Here is a 19,578-nt window from a genome sequence, read left to right as displayed (position 1 = left end):
ACTTCTAGATATATGCCGTGTGCAATTGTATTGTAGCATAGCCATCTAGCAATTACAGCCATGATATAAATCTCTACAGGACGCGCCGCGCGTGACATGACGCGTCTTGTGCGGCATGCTCTCCCCGTGTGCTGGTGATACGTGTACTAGACGTGTACATGCCCCGGACACGCACTGGGGCTGGAATGGACTCTGAACCCGTAGGCGGCTCTAAATAGCGACCACTGCGGTGAGGACGGCCATTATAGAGCGAGGTACGTGCAAGCCGTACTCATCACTCCCTAGCTTTGTTCCACCTGCTGGTGATGAGTCTCATCTTTTCGATCATCTCACCAAGCACTGATGAGCTCGTCGTCCTTGGGTGTCTTGCAAGACATCTCGTTCTCCTTCCTCTTTGAGTGGATATCCACATTGTCGTTGGTTTTTGGAGGATGCTGCAGGTCCGTGTTGGTTGTGCACGATGTATCGTCTTTATCTCGCTAATGTACATGTGCTTTCTTCGCCAGTAATGCTCTCGCACTAGAGCAGCTCACGAGCCAATACTCGAATTCGGGCACTCTGTTGACATTCTGCCAATTTCTACTCGTCTCGCTGTACGGGCTGCCCAAGTTTGTCACCCTGAAGCCCTACCCGCGTCTCAAGCCCCGTCGGCTACCCATATTACCCTACCTTGTGCAGGTGCTGCTATTCTATGGTATATCTCTTCTGAATAATGCCGCATTCGCCTACGCAATACCCATGCCCGTGCACATAATATTTCGAAGCGGTGGATTAGTGATCAGCATGGTGCTGAACTGGCTACTTATGGGCCGGAGGTACATCAATGATTGTTCTGAGTGGGATTTGCGCGCTGACAAGTACTTCTGGACACGTAGATACACCCTTATGCAGGTGCTATCGGTGCTCATGGTCACGGCAGGCGTCATTCTGACCACCGTATCTGCCTCGGGTTCTAAACCTCGTTCCGCCATCTCCAAGGCGAGACCCGGACATGAGAGTGATTCATCGCTTGCATATGCGACGGGGATCGCCATCCTGACTCTGGCCCTCCTTCTTGGTGGTCTTCTTGGGATCGTCAGTGATAAGACGCGCGAGATGTATCCTGCAACCACGCCAGAGAAGAGCGCCGGTCAGGCAAAGGGAGATAGCCTGAATAAGACTGCTCCTTGGGAGGAGTCCATGTTCTACTTGCACTTCCTCGCCATGCCCATGTTTCTCTTTGTTCGCAAAGACCTGGTTTCCCAGTTCCGAGCCATCAATGCGGGTCCCAGGATGGAGATCCCCCTCCCCCTTCCTCTCAGACATCTGAACTCTACAGTCCTCCTGTCGCCCCTAGCTGAACCCCACGCATCTAGTTCCTCCGACGGGCTGTCCATTCCAGCGGCATACCCCCCGCTCCTGCTCAACTCCATCACTCAACTTTTCTGTATTGCCGGTGTCCACCGCCTCACGACGCGCGTCTCATCACTCACTGTCACCCTCGTCCTTGTGATCCGCAAAGCGGTGTCGCTTGTTATCAGCGTACTGCTTTTCAGTGCGGCCGGGCGTGCGGCAGCTCAAGATAGGCAGCTGGAGATGTGGGCGGGTGCACTGTTGGTTTTCATGGGCACAGTTGGCTATTCTCTTGGGACAGGCCAGAAGACATCTATCAAAGACAAGACGAAAACGGAGTAATTCTCATACCTGTCGTCATGGTGTATGTGACCGCGGCGAAGATTTTTTGGGAGTTAATGTGCTATCTTATTCTGCCAGGTTTTTGACCATATTCGACATCTGTATTATACGCAGGACAAGATATGTATAGAGTGCACAAGTCGTGCTGACCCATACATCTATATCGTGACTGTACACTAGGGATGCTGATGCTAACAAGTCTGTGGAAACCAAAATATTATGACATTGAAACAACACATTATGACAGCAGTGAGCGATGGAGAGGCTGAACGTTAACAGTGGTATCGGGATAGGAATAACTCGCGAACGATGTAATGGTAGGGCGTGTGTCAGGGCTTAACTCGTTAGGAAATCATACGACGCTCGGACATTACTGTCGACCATTGCTGCAAGTCAATCAGTGCTTTGCAGCTTCCGTCAATGGGTGAATTTAAGAACGCATTGAAACAGTGACGGGAGGGGCAACGTCCTTGCAACATTACAATTAAAGATAATTATCACTACGCACACAATATTGTCGCTACGTCCGGCTCTCATTCCTGTCCAGTGGCGATGTTCCAGGTCTTCTTGAAGAGACCTACCGCAGGATCTGAGGCTGGACCAACTTTGCTGAGCGAGGCTTCCGCTAGAGTGTTGACATAATTTCGAAGATACGGGGAGTACTGAGGAAACGTTGGTTCAGTTGCGGAATTTGCGCATACAGACAACTAGGTCCTACCATTCTGCTAAAATGCCGGAACCAGCACCATGTCTCCCATGTCTCCCATTCAATCTCATCCCAATTGGCACGATTATGCCATGCATTCTCTGTGATGACCTTACGCGCATGGGGGTTTGGTTTGTCTTCCGCGACGAGATAACCGACGAAGCCGTCGAGAGTACGGGACAGCGCCGCCTTTTGTTCTCGAGTGAGTGTAGTGAAAGCCTTCAATGCTGTCGTGAGAGCGGGTGATTCTGCGGCAGGAATAACGTTTGCTAGGTAGGGGAGGAATTAGCATATGTCCACGAAGAGGCAATACTCCAAACCTTGCTTCCCCTCAGCATCAACCTCCATGGTCGCGCTGTCGCTGGCTTTTGCTCTTGCTGCATTGTCATCTTCCTCCTTCCTAAGGGCTGTGACTTTTCTGCGAGCTATCATGACTCGACCATTTGCCTTGTCAAGGGCACCCTTCAAAACATCCCACTGGAAAGCATCGAAAGAAACCTTTCCAATAGATGCATCAGAAGAGCCACCATATATAAAAGCCCATGAAACAACGTCGGTGGGGTCAACAATCTGATATTGCATCAGCTTGTCGAAGACAATGACAACCATGTGCCTGCTTCGTTTCCAGAAGGCGGAGACGGCGTTCAAGATGTCATATCGAGCCTCGGGGATCGCGATCCCGACACCGCCTGGAATACTACTGGACGTCAAGTGACGGAGCATGGGAAGGTACCGTTCGATGGCATTGAGGAAATGTGAGAATGATCGTGAGCCAATGTGCAAAAGGGACTGCATGGCTACGGAACGAAGTACAGTGTCGACATGTACGTCGCCCTCAGCTGTTTCCGAAATAGTGTTTTTCAGTGAATCTAGATGTCCAATAACATCCTCAGCCTTGGCGCGTCCGCGAAGAAGGTTCAAAACCGACTGGGCCGCATCATGGTACGGCCTGGCTACTTGGAGTGAGTAAAGAGACGACACATGAAGAAGCTGGCTTACTGGGATCGTCATAGTCGTAATCAGGGCCAGGTGCCTCCTCCGGCATCAAAGAGGCATTGGGATCTTGCATAGGCTCAGGTAGAGTCTTCAAAATCCGGTCATAATATGACAGCCGAATCTCGAATTCGATCGCTCTACGCATGAAAATCCGCTTCGGATGTCGAATGGACAATGAAACATCAGGTAACCTAATGGCGATGGAAACATCCGAGTTTGCACGCTGCCATTGAATATGCAATCAAACGTACCATTCCTTCCAAACCCATTGGAAACCGAAGTTGCTCATATGGACCGCGAACCACTCGGCTAAGCGGCGAGAAAGGTCAACATCGAGACCGTCCGCTAATAGAGAGTATAGCTTTCGGATCGACTTGCCAACAGCTGGACCAACGGTGGTAGGAGACAATTTACACAGTTCCGTGATTAAAGCGAAATAATAAACTGGCTTGTGAGCTGATTCAGGGATGAGGAATACCGAACCCAAGATGACCTGCATGATATCTCTTAGCAAACATTCTGCAGATGGAAGTCAACAAGTACCTCAATAACTGTGCTCTCTAGCTGCCAGTCCTTGCCGGCCAGAGGCTCCTGAGGCGGAGCACCAGGCCTTGGTTTGAACGTGCCAGGTAAAGTCCATTTGGGAAACTCCAAGAGTAACCGTGCACATTCCTTGCGGTTGACCTCGAATATATCAATCAGATCAAGAATACTGGATCTTATGGCATATCCGACAGGAGTGGTGGGGTCTGGTGTAATCTGATCGACGAGGTAAATCAGTCCAGATATCTGGAGTCAAATACATCACGAGAATCACATACGTCGTTGTCGAAGAGCTGGACGTAGTACTGCGGCCATTCCTCTTTTTTGATTTGTGCATCCTCGCCAGAATCTGTAGTCAGCCCATCTAACTCAATTACTTCCGGAGGAACCAGAACGGAAGGGAGATCAAATAGCGACCCAGTGTATTCAGGTAGCTCCAGATAAGGCTGTGGGAAGCTGTCAGCTGTCTGAGAGAAGTCGTCGGTCTTAAATATTCTCAGTGCGGCAAGAGCAGAGTCTAGCAGCTAATATGTGACTTGATTAGCTTGCCTGATACTATAAGCGTATAAAGCACGAACCTCATCCGCGTGCTCAATGACAGGTGCTTCCGCGTCCAATCTAGCAATGGGTTGAACAAGAACCTTGGACCCTACGACAGAATCCGTGTAGGCCGCGATAGCATTGATTATTTCGGAAGCATCTGTATCATTCTCTTGCTTGAATATAGGACCAGCCTAACGGTATATGAATTATGTAAGGGCGTTGCCTTAACAAGTTATGCATTATGACGCACCATCATGAGTCCCTCCGCAGCGCAGAGTGCAGCCTTCATCGCCCGACCATGCGATGCGCTGAATTCTTCGAGCACAGCAGTGAATGATTTCAAGAGCTCAAACATCGACTGCGGAGAGACTAGTCTTGCCATTGTTAAATGCGCAAAGAAATGTATCTGATCGCATATACTTAGCTTCTAAATAGTGCAGACGAGGCAAGCGTACTCACACAAAGACGTATCTCCCTCCACGCCAATTTATCCAGAAATGCTTGGAAGGCTTTCCAGTAATCCTCCAAAACTTGCTTCCCCAACGTGGTGCTACCGCCTGTTGCTGCTTCCTCCGAAGCATCTGGTGGCGGATCGTGCAGAAGACGGAGAAGAGCCGCATAAAAGGGAACCTTAAATGGTTGTTCGGTAACACTAGAGAAAGCCGTTACGGAGGAAATTCAGAGGACAAAACAAATCACATACCCTATTCGAAAGCCCTCCGAAACCGCGGGGATACTAAGGGACGCTTGTTCATATATCTCTTTTGCTAGACGGGGCAGTTCTTGTACAGGGTCCTACAGAGGGAGCTGATGTAACCTCGTCCTCGGACTTGTGGAAAAGAACTTACCACCTCCCCCAGGTTGATGATGCTCTTCCTGAGTTTTTGTTCTGGAGTTTCATACATTTCTTTGCGGCGGTCATTGTCGTAGTCGTCACCACCTAACGGAGCAGTTCAAGCACGTCGGCCCCTTTCACAACTCTCAGCAGTTCTCACCTCGGTAGTGCTTTCTGCGGTGACCACCGTGATAATTCATCCCTACGAAAGCAATTCGATGCTGGACTGACAGCGAACTAAACCTTCGACTGCTCGTCTTCAGCGACCTCGGAGTAAGCTCGCAGGCGATTTATGAACAACGACTACTCTCCCACGGTAATCATGGATCCCGGACTTTGGCCATGGCTTGGTTTATATTTGTATTCGCTATTGGTTTTGTATCGTCCTTCAAGTATGAGAGGCTCAGCATTCCGCAAGAGAGCATATACGACGTGTGCATCAAGTGAGATATAAAATGTGAGGCCAGGCCCTCCGGTTGAGTATCTCCTCACTGGAGAGCACGACTCAGCAGTGGCTCGGACGTTGCCGGCGACTATTGCGCCGGGCCTCGATGGCTCGCTGCAACGTCGACATTGCTGCAGCGTTCAGCCTCAGGGACTCGTCCCTCTGCTAGACCTCTTAGGCTGAACTGGTGAGTATACACGACGCTTTGAAAGGATCACTCTGATTCTGGTACAGTTATGCGAGACACATGCAATGCACTTGGTCGACCACGGCCAATGTCTTCCTGCGGACTGTCCGCTCTCGAAACGCTGGACTTCTGGCCAAACGGCCTGAGGCACGAACGATGGCGCACCTCGTACGAAATCCCCATACTAATATCGCTGTCGACCGGGACTACAGTCCATGCATTAGCGGACGCGCTTCTCTGTCGACTTCCAGCGCAAACTATGAATCCCCTGCAATCGCATCAAGGCCCCCGCGTTCAACACCCGAGCATCCGCTACTGTCGCCCTCATCGTCTGAGGGCAGGCTCTCCTCTTTGTCATTGACGGCGGCCCAAATCTCGCGCGCCTCGGCGCAGGCTGTCCGTTTATGTGCGCGAGATGGGAAGTTCGGGGATGCGTTGTATCTTGTCAATTCTCTTCGTTCTTCTACCAATCAGGATGATGTACTGGTTGAAGAGAAGCAAAATTTGCACCACTCGAAGTCGCGCACAGTTGCTCATATGAAGCCTATCGACTTTGGCCAGGTTGTTTCCGCTCGTTTGTCTGCTCACTCGTTTCTTCATGGGCTGGTCCGTGCGGGCTACAGTAAAAAAGCAGCGAGATATGCGGAGATGATGATGGAACACGGCATTCGCATACGGGAAACTACGACCAATACTATCATTGTTTCACTCTCATCCAACCTAGCGACATCTCTGAATGGCAATCTGTTGGCCAACACCGTCCGTCGTCCTCGTATCAGAGATGGGCCTGAAGTACTGGAATTGCGAGAGATGGTAATTGGAGATCGGTGCACAAGAGCGGCTGTTCAACTGCTTGGAAAGGCGCGTATGTGGGGTCAATGTCGCTCTCAGAGGATGTACGACAACGCAATCAGCGGCTGCCTCATGCAGGGCGAGATTATTGTCGCGTCGTTGCTATTTGTGCTTCTGGTGAAGGATTGGCAGCTCCGGCAGTCCCTCGCTAAGAGCCTCGGGTCAGACGCTGCTGAGGAAGAACCATTCACTTCTCCAATCACGCAGCGCCATATTCCTAGGATACCCCGTGAAGATCGGATGCAACTGCCCTACCCTTCGATCCAGATGATGTCAACCATTTTGAATGCGGTAAAGGAGTCGTTATCCCGAGACCCACAAGACAGCCCTGGCCATGATCCGCAGTCTTCACTTCAGGCTCTGGCCAATCTCGCAATACTATTGGATACCGGGCAGCTACACACCGGCTCCATAGCTGCGCTCATCCATGCACTGTACTCCTGTCCTAAAGGCGACCATCTGATTTGGATAAGAGAGCGAGAACAAGCCCGCCCGAAACGCGTCAAGGCCTATCCGTATTTTCAGAGAGTCTTGATGCGCCTAATAGATTCTCTGTACGACCCTGCCGTGGTCGCATCACGCCTGCGTCTCGATTTAAGATCCTATAACGCACTGTTATTCTACTCCCTTCGGCATCGTCTTTCGTCTACTCTTGCTTCGCGAGTCCTGGACCATATGTGTATGCATCGGAATCCCCCTCTACAGCCCAACATTGTCACTTACAACATTCTACTGCGTTCTGGGACATTGGTGCGAAGGATGGATTTGTCGGAGACAGCGTTGGCTGCGCTTAGGGCTCACAAGTTGAATGCCTCTCATGGAATCATGGTTGAGGCAGACCAGTCCCAATTGAAACCAAAAAGAGTCTCGAAAACAGTACTTGTCAGTGGACCTTTGGGCTTTTCTACTACGTTACACCAGCTCCAGAATGCTCCGTTCCATGTACCGGCCTTGCTTCAGAAACCGTCCAACGACGTCGCTGCAGATGCATTTACGCTCGGGAGCTACATCATGCATCTGACCTCTACAGGATCTCCCGAGGTCGTCGCTGACATACTTTTTTTTATTCTACCCGAGTTGCGCACCGTGAGTCATCCCTCGTGGGGCGCGCTCACTCCCGAGCAGCGTGATGCCATCCGGTACGAATCTCGAGAAGCCTCCCTGCGTCGTGCCGTCCAGCTTGGCCCTCATGTCTTTGCCGCCCTCATCAACTCCCTCGCGAAGGCGGGAAAGCCTGGCCTTGCTGAACGAGTGTGGCTCCTGGCAAAGCAAGGCGAAGCTGCCAGCTGGATACCAAATTTCGCACCTGAATTCTCTCCATGGTATCTGCCCGTACATGCTTATACTTCCATGCTGCAGTGTTATGCAAAGCAGGCTCGGAGGGCATCGTCAATATTACGTTGTGGGCAGAATCGCGCCATGCACTCTCTTATGGAGAATCCGGGTGACTGGAAGCCTGGGTCGCGCCCTGTTCGTGGCTGGGCTGGTTTTGTCCATGCAACACGGCAGGCGCAGACAGGGAAGGTGACAAGGAGAACTCGATCAGGAGAAAGAGCAGCATTGATTCTCTATGGATCTATGCAGTCCGGTGGGGAAGCTGTCTACTCGTCATTGTTAGCTCTTCACCAGAGAGCCCAAGAGCCATCATCTCACGTCGTCGTCCCTTCACCGGATGCCCGATTTTTCAATGCGGCTCTCGAACTTTTCGGACATCATCCACACAGGCCCTCTCGCGCTAAACGCAGAAGTCGTTCTTCGTGGAGGCATGCATTGCGGATCGCGACAACTCGATATGAACATGAGGGTATAGTGTCGCCATTATGGAACAAAGCACTGCAGCAAGTTATGGAGGGTATGGTTGCAGCCGGCTTTGACATACCGATTGGATATCGTAATCTGTCAATCGGTCACTGGATATCGAGCGCGCAACGTCCAGAACACACCCCGCAAACTTTGACTCGTCGGCCCTATGCCTTCCCACCAGTACGACGCCGTTTCCTTCCTCACTCGCTCTCAATCGCCAAAACCCGTGGTCTCCCCGTGCGTCCCCCACACCGTGTGCATCGTCGTCAGGCCTGGAGATGATTGTATTATACTTCCACTGTATAATTAGCATCAATGAATAATATCATTCGGAGGCCTTCTGGGCTACAAAGCGGGCTTTGTCCTTCAAACGTTGCCTCTCTTTCTTCGTCGGTTCCGCAGACGTGGCTGATGGCGCGCTTGTAGGACGGGTAAGACCTTGGAGGTACACGACGGTGGTGTGTTTAGTCACATCTCGTGCCTTCCACTCCTCGCCCGTCTCCGCCAAAAATCGGGCGCTCTCCTGCACACGCGCCGCCATCTCCTCCGGGGAAAGCGAGGGCTGGTCTTTCCTCGTCGCAAATACTAGATTCACTCTATTTCCCCTCTCCAGCTCTTCTTGCGCCTTCTTCAACTTGTGTTCGAGGTCATTCTCTGAGACACCCCACGTTACTTGGACTTCTTTCTCCTCCCGCGGCTTGTTCTGTCTCTTCTTGTCCTGAATTGCTTTGAGCCTATTGTAGAGTATATTACTCTTTATGATTTTCACTATGGGATCTGGGTCTGTAGCGACGAGCTCCACCCACTCTCGCTTCTGTTCGAGTCCGGCGATGATGTTGGCCAGTGGTTGTGGTTCCGAAAGGCGGGCAGTTTCCGGATCGACCAGTCTGACAACACGGAAGGGAATGTCATTGTTACGTGGGTGACCTTTCTCCTTCTGCTTTGAATTTGCCCTCGCCTTCGCATACGCGAGGGCAGTGTTGTGGAAAGAGACGGCTCCTGATGAGGACCCTGCGTGACACAAGTAAAGCTGTTGAATGCGTTGGCGCAAGGGAGTCCGCGACCACGCCCGCAACATTAAATGACGCACGACGCTGATTTCTCTGCCGCAGAATGTCAGCACGCACAGGCAAGATTAGTACATACAACATCTTACCGCCCTATAGGCTACCACCGGTGATTTAGATGCTGCTGCATGGCAAATGTACTTTAGAACATGGGTCTGTGTACGCATATTTGTGCACATTCCACTTCTGGGATTTATATTCAACGCCCGGAATTTCCCGGGTGGATTGAATGATGTTCACACTCATAAGCTTGTTGATTGCGAAAGCTTGTGTAGATCAATCCAACAACGTCTACATTAGCGCAATTTATACACATTCATCTCAACTTCATTGATGAAAACACCAAGTCAGACGTATCTGACCTAGAACTATAGCGTGCTCCTAACACTTCAAATTTGATGTATGGAGACGTGAACGTCCTTAGAAGTGAACACGTGAACACATTTGATCAGCTCTTAATTACCCAAAGGTCTTTCCACAAGCCCTAAAGACTGTGCTATAAAACCGAGCTTATCTGCAGCCTCCGCGATCCTGTAGACGATAAGCAAGGCATTGACTGTGACGTATCACCATATAGTATCGTGAGACGTACCTTTTCTCTGTTGACTTCCCTGCACCATGGCCTGCCTTCTTGTCGATCCAGATAAGTAATGGATCGGGGTTGTGGGGCAGGAGGTGTTGGAGGGTCGCGGCATACTTGAAGGAATGCAAAGGTACGACCCTGTCATCGTCTGCAGATAAAAGGAATAAACGCTATGAAGGGCTTTCTGTCGATACCACTTACGATCAGCAGTCATTAAGAGGGTCGGAGGGAAAGCCTTGTTTGAGGGAACGGTATGCAGCGGAGATATAGGGTAGATGAAGTCGAAGTCCTTCGGATCATGCGGATCACCGTAATCAGACGTCCACGCTCGTCCTGACAATATATGTGCTGATTGAGCTAACGAAATCAATCGGAAGCTGCTGTGGCGTACCAATAGTGAAGTCAGCAAACTAACACGAAGTTGCATTATTAGTCTATCCATGGTTGACGATGGAAGCGTGTAGAAGTATCACCTTTAGCAAATCGAGAACACCGACTGAAGCGACTCCGGCCCCCAGTAGACCCTCTGGCGCCCGATTGAGACAGGCTGCCACGAGCAGACCTGCGCATGATGCGATGATTAAGTAGATACCTGATTACAGGACGTCAAAGCGTACCGCCGTTCGATGCCCCAGTAATCGCTATTTTGCCGCGAGCGGTGTATTTGTTCTTGACAAGATACTCCCTTCAATTCCAGTGCTCAACAAGAAGAAAGCTCAGAGTTCTGAGCCACCTACGATGCAGCAATGTAATCATCGAAACAATTAGCCTGAGCGGTCAAAATTCCATCAGACGATATTGACTATGTCGGCCAGTATAATGAGTAGATACGGACCTTGCGCTCTCTTGTTCCTGCCAAGTGCCACTCTTCTCCAAATTCACTCCCGCCCCTAATGTTAGGTACAGCCAGAATGGCTCCGTATTTTTGCAGATAAGTTAATATAGCCGAGCTCCAGAACGGGGCTACAGCAATGGAAAATCCACCGTAGCCTGAGGCAGGGCTACGTATTCGTTTCAATAGTTAAAGTGCGAGCACCTTGAGCACCCACCATATTGAAGTACGGAAGCGCTCCCATCGAGCTTTGTGCTTTTGTGACGGACGATGAACATCGGAACCTTTGTCCCATCCTTGCTTTCATACCAGACCTATGTGTACGTTGAGAGTCATAACTGTACTGATTAGATATAAGCTCACCTGTTCCGCATTGAAGTCGTCCGTCTGCAGACCCGTCACCAGAGTCTTCCTAGATATACTCCACCGCTGTCCCTCCTTCTCGGAGAAGTCATATCTGCCTACGAGCCCCGGGTTAGTGAATCCGACCATAGTAGCGAAGAATGAGGGGTGGTGACGACGGCCAGACAGTTGGATGCTGCCAACAAAATCGGAAGCTACGCGTGTTAGTCGTTTCCCCGACATGTCGTGGATATAGACTTCATCGATGACCTATGCATCAGATATATGGGTTAGTATGTATACTTATATGATAGTTGAACACTGCTTACATTGCGCTTGTGCACCACGACAAGATACTCCTTGTTTACGGCAAGGATATCTTCTAGATGCGCATCCTTGTCTTCCGGAATTACGTCGTGGAATACGCGCTTTTCCGGCGGGTCAGCTAGGTCAACGGAGACGAGTTTGTATAGAGGAGCGTCTTTGTTGGTGAGTAGGTACAACTTTGTGCCGTCATTCGCAATGCTGCCGGGGCGAATGTCTCAATATCATTCAATCATCCGAGAGAACGTATGCGACATACTACTGATAAGATGCCTCGAAATCGTCGATCAATTTGTCCCATTGCATATTTTGACCAATAGTACCGGCCTCAAGGTCTGCAATCCACAGAAGGTTTTTCTAAGCAATCGGCGTTGATTAGAGCCAAGAAGACTTTGGATATTCATGCTCACGTACCCTGGCGGTGTCACGGCGGACCGACATCAAAGCGTAGCGTCCATCTTCTTCTGTGACCTCAATATTCCACATCCATTCCGGGTGCGATTCATCTTTGTAGACCAGAACGTCCTCGGCTGAATAGCATATGATCAGAATACAGGGCCTCTCATCAATAACATCTCACGAAACAAGATGACCCTGCAAATTACTAATCAACATACCCTGATTGGTGCCAACGCGATGGTAGTATAGCATAGCATTCGTATCGCTTTCTGTTTCCGTCCCGGCGACGTCGTCATTCGCTGAGCCATGGGACTCTCGAGAAGGGAACCGCTGAAGTAAGTATATAGACGTGTGAATATATAATGTATGCAGTGGAACTGTATGAGACCTACCTGATAGAAGAATCCCTTCGAGTCGTGCGTCCACGTGACTCCGGAGAACTTCACAAATCGTATCTCCTCCGTAAGTCGGCCTTCATCGTGGGACGGTCGAGAGCCGTCGACTGATGCAAGGGGGGCCGTGGTAGGGCGGATGTATACAGTAAAAAAGTCACTTCCCTAAGGATCGATCGATCAACATAATTCGTGCACATTAGTCCGCACACGCTGGCGAGTCCGAGACCGTACCGAACGCGACACGCCGTATGCCCACAAATCCCCGGACCGAGAGAAAGCGGTGGCTGATAATGCTGCGGTTCCATCTGATGATAACAGATTCGGCTGCGAGATTATGACTTATTTTAGGGACAGAACCTCCACAAACGGATGGATCAAACAAAAATACACACATCGAAGAATACTTCGCCACCTGGACCGTCCTCTTTGCTGAAGTCCGGGAGTTTCTCGTCCTTAGAGCGATAGATCACTGGATAGGGTTATGAGCGACGTAAAGTGCAGAATTCGTTCTATATGTTGTACCTGCGTGACCCTGCAATCCAGTGTTGTACGACCAGTACCATCGATTGTCATGTTTGAGACTCGGGGCAGAAAACTGGAAGACGATCACACAGCTGGACGAGGCGACGGTTCATCGGGTGAGACAGACCTTGGCATACTTCTCGTTGTTTCTAATCTCATCTTCTAAACTCTTTCGCTCTGGGTTCTGGTCGATATATTCTCGCGTGAAAGCCTCCTGGGCTGTGACCCACTGGTCTGTCTCATCTGTGTTCTGCTCGAGCCATTGATAGGGATCGTGGACCCGGACTTCGCCCTGAGATGCGCTCTTGTACACGTCAACATGGTCTGAGCGACGTGTGGGTGGATAGCGGCTGGGGGCCCACTGAGTGCGGGCTGGCATGGCTTGGACGGAGGCGGTATGGAAAAGTGCACGAGATGAGCCCCTTATATAAAGCGCATTGGCGTTTCGAGCACGTAACAAGGCACAGAGCATGTGCTAATATCTGGGCGTGAGCTGATATCGATTTCCGGGAGCGGACATGGCAAAATCTCGACCTTAGAAATCCCAACTTGGTAGAGCTGGATCAGCGTGACCTATAACTTGGACAGCCTCTCTGCAGAAGAAGCTACGTCTGAGAAAACATGCGGTTGCCCATCGATACTATCGGACTCACTTCTAACAGTCCTCCACTGGCTACCTTCTTGTTTTCCTACAAATCTACCACAGTATTAGCCTCGTGCTTTAAACGAGTCTGAGTTGAGTCACATCGTGTAGACGCGCACCCACCATCTTATCTCGCCGACTTCCTTTTTGGGCGCATGACGCATCGTCCGACGCCGCCAGTTCTGAAATCTTGCTCATGCCACCAACGCAAGCTGCACTCATCCGCTCGTGAATGTTCCAGCAGACTCCCAGCTTCTTCCCGACACCGGCTATTGTATGCTCGTATATCTATGCCTCCATATTTTGCTGATTACGAGTGTCGTTCCAGGACCATGCGTTCGCCGGCTTGGGCGCTGGTGTTGTCGCGGTGCTCTGTATGCACCCTCTCGATCTCCTCAAGGTGAAGTTTCAAGTCGCCACAGATAAACCAAAAGGAGGCATCGGAATGCAGATATGGCACACTCTCAGAGACATCAAAGACCAGCAAGGGTGGAGAGGCTTGTATAGAGGCCTCGCCCCCAATATTGCAGGGAACGCAACCAGTTGGGGTTTCTACTTCCTCTTGTGCGTACACAGTGCTCTCCTACACTAATGTTAATTAGCTTCTATTAGCTATAATATGCTCAAAAACCGCGCAGCGGGAGGTGATCCGAACTACCAGTTGTCCCCGGGTTCTTATCTTTTATGTTCTGCGGAAGCGAGTTCGCATATTCTAAGAATTCTATACTTCGTGTGTTGCTAATGACATGCTTCGATTTAGGTGCTGTCACTGCCATCATGACGAATCCAATATGGGTCGTGAAAGTCCGGATGTTCACGACGCGCGCAGGCAGCCCAGAATCGTACCAGGGTCTTTGGCGTGAGGCTGTCCTTCGATTTCTCGCCACCATTGCGGATATTAATTACCGCTTTCCCAGACGGCCTGTCTTCTATATATCACAAAGAAGGCGCATACGGCCTATATCGCGGAACTTCTTTGGCACTTTTCGGTGTAAGCAATGGAGCAATTCAGTTCATGGCTTACGAAGAAATGAAGCGATGGGGGTTTGAGCGAAAACGGCGCCAGTATACCAAGGCAGGCATCGAATATACGGCAAGAGATGATAAATTGGTATATTCTATGTCAACTTCAGGTTCAGGTTTTAATGTGTGTCAACTAGTCAAATACAGCATATACCATAATGTCTGGTGCAAGTAAATTGACAGCTCTTACCCTGACCTATCCTTATCAAGTTGTACGATCTCGTATCCAAGTGCGTATCTATTTACGCGATATCTCTCTCCACTCATGCGTTTGTTGTGCCTTCGAATAGAACAACGCAACGATCCACCTATACCCTTCAATTCCAGCCTGTATTAAGCGTACCTGGAGGGAAGAGGGCTTCCGCGGTTTCTATCGGGGGTTGGGCACAAATCTCGTGCGTGTCCTCCCAGGAACGTGTGTCACATTTGTGGTCTACGAAAATCTCGCGTGGCTCCTCCGCACGTCGGCATTGCGTCGAGAACAACGTCGACGAGATGATGAGCAGGCAAATCTCAGCTAAAATTTCGAGGTCGGACCCTTCAGTTATCCCACATCGTGTTGCCCGCATAAGATTGTTAATAATCTTTAAAAAACCCGAGACCATGCATTTGATAGAGGTTTGTTACAGTGGCCTTCTCGCACCGCATTGCATAATCTGACGTCTTCGTGACCCCACTCACACATCGAGCAGTTTATATACATGGCGTGCACGACACTGCTCATTCCGACTACGAATTCAAATAGTCCACCCCTAAATGCACTGTACCTCATTGGTTGCCGAAGTTATATTACACGGATCATTAATTCATAGCCTCCACAGTGCAACTGCATCTACCTAATTTACACATATTACTAGTGTCTTGAGACAGTGCAACGAGGCACATTGAACAATCACTGGAATTAGAATGCACAGGTTCTTGATCCACCATTCAGGTCTAATCCATGACTATGTGCCCCCGAGGTGAGACGATCGCGAGGGTATATCTGTCTTGAGTCTACGATTTGTCTTGGACTTTGGAGCCGGTGCTGTGCAACATCGGATAAATTAATATGGATACTGAGCCGGGCGGCTTTCTCACCATTTGTGTTCTCTGTGATGTAAAATCTTCGCAGCACCATAATGGCCTCTTCTCGGAAGTATCCTCCAGTCGCCCTATAGGCTGGGTGCTTCGGATGGGGAAGTCTAATGTCTCAATGAGTTTTCTCTCAGTCAGCTGGGCCAGGAACAACACGGCGGACCCGCTATTGACTCCAAGGACGCTCCCACATCCGCCGAATCGGTCGTTCTCGCAGCCGTAGAATACCTCCTTGATCCCCATTTGCCGGAGGGCAGAGGCGCACATGATACAGGGTTCCACTGTCACGTACAACGTCGTCTCCGCGAGCGGATATGGCGTCACGGCGGGCGTCAGCGTCTTGTCGGCGAGAATCTCGTCGATGGCCTCGAGTTCTGCATGCCGAGTTGCCTGGGCACAGGTACAGGTTCACAATTAGCTCTGAACAAAACGCCTGGCCATTATAGCAGGAAAAACGGTCAAAGCACATTACGAAGTTCATTCGTCCTGTTCCGAGCCTGCGCGACAACTTTTCCGTTCCGCACAAAAATGCAGCCGACAGGCACCTCGCCAGCAGTCAACGCCTCCTCTGCCTATCGTCTGCTTCAGAAAGGGTATGATTCAGGAGATTACAAATGGGCATACCATGCTCATCGCCTTTCGCATCCATTCCAAGTGTTCCGGTGTTTTATCCGCTTCCGAATAGGTCGGGGTATTCGACTGCGATCCTGTCGACATTCCCTAGATGATGACTCGGACCACGTATGCTAGCAGTGTGCATAATTGGAGTCAGAGGAAATTTGGCGAAGCGCGCATTGCTGCAGAGCGCTAAAGAAAGCCCTGCCAAGTTGGGCTGACAACTACATGCATTTGGTATAAGTGTCACCTGTGGTCACGATCATTCAAGCATTCATGCGCTCAAGTACTCATGACTGAAGACAGATGCGATCATGTTCAAGGTCGAACTGAAGTCTGTATCGAGACACTCGGTAGCTTCGAATCCTCTTCCTCTGACAGATATCTCAGCCACCCAAGTCTGTAACACCCGGCGGGGCGTATATAAATTAATCTCGATTGCCGATGCTAAATTGAGCACTTCTTAGCCAGTACTTAAGTATAGGTCGCTCTGAATACCTTTCTCGCCCATCTTATACCATTCTGGATGGCGTCGGATGAGATATGATAGCAGTTACTGCTATCTCGTGAATGGAAACCATTCTTCCCCTCTACACTGTCGATATTCATGCACTGAGTGTCCATGAATATGATTTTCCGAAATGTGTCAATATCTGACATAGGATAAAGGCAGCAAAGACAAGCTAATTTACAATGTGTAGCATGATGAAAGCAAACTGAAGGGGACCATCCGAGATGAATTACAGCCTCGCATCCTTCGGCATCTTCTTCAAAGCCTGTCTCACCCCTAGGTCTCCCATGACGTCTTCCTGGCCGCCAAGGATGGCATCGTAGGGCGATGTGCGGTGGTACTGGGATGATCGGAAATATCAAGATGGATGGTTAGAAGTGGCTCACGAACCCACAACAGACGCTCTTACGTTCTCAATCAATTTACCCATACCACCTGCGGTGATTGACCGCCCTCCAAATAGCTGAGTTGCATCCTCCGCGGTTTCCCGGCCAGCGCGGGTGACAAATCTTTAGAAGATGCATAAGATGACAGACAGGCCCAAATGAGACGTGAGCTCGAGAACAATTACGCACTGTTTCAACAGTCCGATCTGTCCTGCCAATTTGTCAGACTGGTCTTCATATGACATCTACAAAAAGTGAAGAATTCGGAAGTCAAGCTTGAAATACTGTCATGGCGTAATGATCATACATTGTTCATCTGATGTGTTACCGACTCTAGCCAATTCTGGCAAGCCTCTACTCGTGCGATCATGTTGGCCAACTTTGACCGCACTACTGCCTGAGAGCTGAGTGGTTTTCCAAACACCATGCGCTGATTGACCCATCTATGTAAAAGCCGATCAGTATAACGTCCAAGCAGTGTACCAAAGTTGGGGAGTTGTAAAGAACTCACTTTAAGCATTCTTCAACAACCATCCGCTGAGCGCTAAGGCTCGTACAAATAATCATCCATCGTTCATGGTTGAAATTACTAAGAATGACCTGCAAGCCCTGGCCGACTTTACCGAGCGTGTTAGCAACGGGTACACGCGTCTTCTCAAATGTGACGTAAGCCGTTCCCGCGGTGGATGAGTAGGCCGTCTTGATCGCCTTTGTTGAAACATTGTCAGATCGCGGTACAAGGATGACCACATAGCCGTCCTGGAAACGTTACATCATCGTTCAGGATGGAAACTTGTGAACGTGGTAGTCATACCTTGCTTCGGCAGCCGACAGTGAAGTAATCAGCAAATACACCATTGGTAATCCATCTGAATATTGATGAGGAGCAGAAATGAGAGCGAAGGTTCTCGAAGCTCACTTCTTCGATCCAGTAATTACCCACTCGTTTCCCTCCAGTACAGCAGTGGTTTGTAATCCTGCAACGTCGCTACCGGCGAACGCTTCGCTGATAGCTAGGCATATAATTTTCTTGCCATCAAGAACTTCGGGAACAATCTTTGCCTGTAGCTCGGGCGAACCGAAATTGAGAATAGGAGGGAGACCAATGACTTCTCCGGCTAATAAGCCATCCAAGTACGCTCTGGTACCGAACCGGGAGAGCTCAAAGTTGACGATTAGCTAGTCACCATGAGCTTGTGGATATACGATACTCTTTTGATCAGGCTCATACCTCATGAAAGTGGTCGAATTCTTCGGGTGCAACGATACCACCAAGTAAGCTACGTCCCTTAAGGTGCTTTCCCGGACCAATGCGCATAGCCGGGATATTCATTTCGCTCGTGGAAAATCAATATCATTGTACAGCCCATTACCACGCATTATAAATGACATACCACAGTTTCTGCAGTACATCCGGCGACATACGCTTTCCGTTATCTTCACACTCTACAGCGTTCGGGTAAACCACCTCCATTGCGAATTTACGCATTGCTCTTTGAAATCTCTTGTGGCTTTCATTGTAATAAGCGCTGAAAAATCCTTTGGCGAGCCATGATGGCTCCGCGTACGGAACATTAGAGGGTTCGCCCACCGTTTGAGATTTGTACAATGGCTCTTCGCCCGTAATGGTCCCAATCTGTAGGCGGGCATACTGAGGTCGAAGTAGCACTTCGTGTCGGTGCAGACCATAGAACGCCTGGGTGGCATCTTTCCCAGCTTATCGTGATGGCATGTTACTACGGAAGATTTCGTTGGCATAAGAAGAAGACCATACCTACTGAATCCGTCAAGAGAATACCTGTACCTCCCGGATGCAAGTCAGCAAATTTTGAGATGTTGTAAACTTTTGAATCAATAACGATCCACTAGAGTAAAATGGGTCATGAAATGAAATGAGACAATAAGGAGGTAACTTACAACGTCTCCCTCCCTGTTATGCTACAGCCGACATGTCGGATGGGCGACATGAACAAGAATCTATTGGGTGCACGAATATGCTCACCTGCGCTACCTCCTGCAGAGTATAAGTCTTGAGCTGTGCGGCAGACATCCTGCTGATAGGTGAACGATGCTGAGACTAGGAATTCTGTACAGCTATAGTCCTAGCCAAGGGTCCTGAATCGGTTCGGAAAGACGAGACTGCCGGGTGGCGCGGGCAATGATTGCACGTGATTACCCTTTCAGGCAACTGCTGTAGTTCGACTCTTGCGCGCTTCTACTTAGGACCTGCCAGATTGCCTCCGAGCAGCCAAGAATCACAGGTGGCTTTATGCCA

General features: G+C 49.9%; 7 protein-coding genes across 7 annotated transcripts; 3 read left to right on the top strand and 4 right to left on the bottom strand.

The window, feature by feature from the left end:
• Window positions 1-342: 342 nt before the first annotated feature.
• On the top strand, window positions 343-1,674 carry FIBRA_06132 (uncharacterized protein; the record flags this gene model as incomplete). The annotated part of the gene is made up of 2 exons (XM_012327869.1): window positions 343-440; window positions 507-1,674. The coding sequence occupies 2 exons, from the start codon at window positions 343-345 to the stop codon at window positions 1,672-1,674; spliced, it is 1,266 nt and encodes a 421-aa protein (XP_012183259.1).
• A 533-nt stretch (window positions 1,675-2,207) lies between these two features.
• Window positions 2,208-5,497, bottom strand: FIBRA_06131 (uncharacterized protein; the record flags this gene model as incomplete). Its single annotated transcript, XM_012327868.1, has 13 exons — window positions 2,208-2,336; window positions 2,393-2,649; window positions 2,701-3,333; window positions 3,380-3,567; window positions 3,628-3,869; window positions 3,920-4,135; window positions 4,198-4,443; window positions 4,498-4,653; window positions 4,713-4,868; window positions 4,922-5,114; window positions 5,166-5,257; window positions 5,311-5,402; window positions 5,458-5,497. 13 exons carry the CDS (start codon window positions 5,495-5,497, stop codon window positions 2,208-2,210), a joined length of 2,640 nt encoding a protein of 879 aa, XP_012183258.1.
• Window positions 5,498-6,085: 588 nt separating this feature from the next.
• On the top strand, window positions 6,086-8,866 carry FIBRA_06130 (uncharacterized protein; the record flags this gene model as incomplete). Its single annotated transcript, XM_012327867.1, has 1 exon — window positions 6,086-8,866. One exon carries the CDS (start codon window positions 6,086-6,088, stop codon window positions 8,864-8,866), a length of 2,781 nt encoding a protein of 926 aa, XP_012183257.1.
• Window positions 8,867-8,909: 43 nt separating this feature from the next.
• On the bottom strand, window positions 8,910-13,427 carry FIBRA_06129 (uncharacterized protein; the record flags this gene model as incomplete). Its single annotated transcript, XM_012327866.1, has 20 exons — window positions 8,910-9,595; window positions 10,115-10,182; window positions 10,244-10,382; window positions 10,436-10,567; window positions 10,626-10,644; window positions 10,708-10,796; window positions 10,852-10,919; window positions 10,972-11,003; window positions 11,070-11,224; window positions 11,284-11,380; window positions 11,430-11,678; window positions 11,738-11,933; window positions 11,992-12,089; window positions 12,147-12,262; window positions 12,350-12,461; window positions 12,524-12,688; window positions 12,758-12,850; window positions 12,919-12,995; window positions 13,049-13,121; window positions 13,176-13,427. The coding sequence occupies 20 exons, from the start codon at window positions 13,425-13,427 to the stop codon at window positions 8,910-8,912; spliced, it is 2,916 nt and encodes a 971-aa protein (XP_012183256.1).
• A 496-nt stretch (window positions 13,428-13,923) lies between these two features.
• On the top strand, window positions 13,924-15,235 carry FIBRA_06128 (uncharacterized protein; the record flags this gene model as incomplete). Its single annotated transcript, XM_012327865.1, has 7 exons — window positions 13,924-13,965; window positions 14,020-14,255; window positions 14,304-14,392; window positions 14,452-14,550; window positions 14,609-14,802; window positions 14,852-14,944; window positions 15,005-15,235. 7 exons carry the CDS (start codon window positions 13,924-13,926, stop codon window positions 15,233-15,235), a joined length of 984 nt encoding a protein of 327 aa, XP_012183255.1.
• A 426-nt stretch (window positions 15,236-15,661) lies between these two features.
• FIBRA_06127 (uncharacterized protein) lies at window positions 15,662-16,508 on the bottom strand (the record flags this gene model as incomplete). The annotated part of the gene is made up of 5 exons (XM_012327864.1): window positions 15,662-15,741; window positions 15,795-15,898; window positions 15,955-16,181; window positions 16,259-16,363; window positions 16,416-16,508. The coding sequence occupies 5 exons, from the start codon at window positions 16,506-16,508 to the stop codon at window positions 15,662-15,664; spliced, it is 609 nt and encodes a 202-aa protein (XP_012183254.1).
• Window positions 16,509-17,146: 638 nt separating this feature from the next.
• On the bottom strand, window positions 17,147-19,353 carry FIBRA_06126 (uncharacterized protein; the record flags this gene model as incomplete). The annotated part of the gene is made up of 12 exons (XM_012327863.1): window positions 17,147-17,257; window positions 17,327-17,426; window positions 17,493-17,548; window positions 17,611-17,746; window positions 17,815-18,062; window positions 18,118-18,172; window positions 18,223-18,482; window positions 18,535-18,640; window positions 18,698-19,019; window positions 19,078-19,168; window positions 19,221-19,241; window positions 19,306-19,353. The coding sequence occupies 12 exons, from the start codon at window positions 19,351-19,353 to the stop codon at window positions 17,147-17,149; spliced, it is 1,554 nt and encodes a 517-aa protein (XP_012183253.1).
• Between the last annotated feature and the right edge of the window lie 225 nt (window positions 19,354-19,578).

This window comes from Fibroporia radiculosa, assembly GCF_000313525.1.
Source record: "Fibroporia radiculosa TFFH 294 genomic supercontigs, scaffold6100, whole genome shotgun sequence".
Classification (NCBI taxonomy): Eukaryota; Fungi; Basidiomycota; class Agaricomycetes; order Polyporales; family Fibroporiaceae; genus Fibroporia; species Fibroporia radiculosa.
The sequence above is the reverse complement of the archived record's forward strand: the minus strand, read 5'-3'. Positions and strand labels throughout refer to the sequence as shown.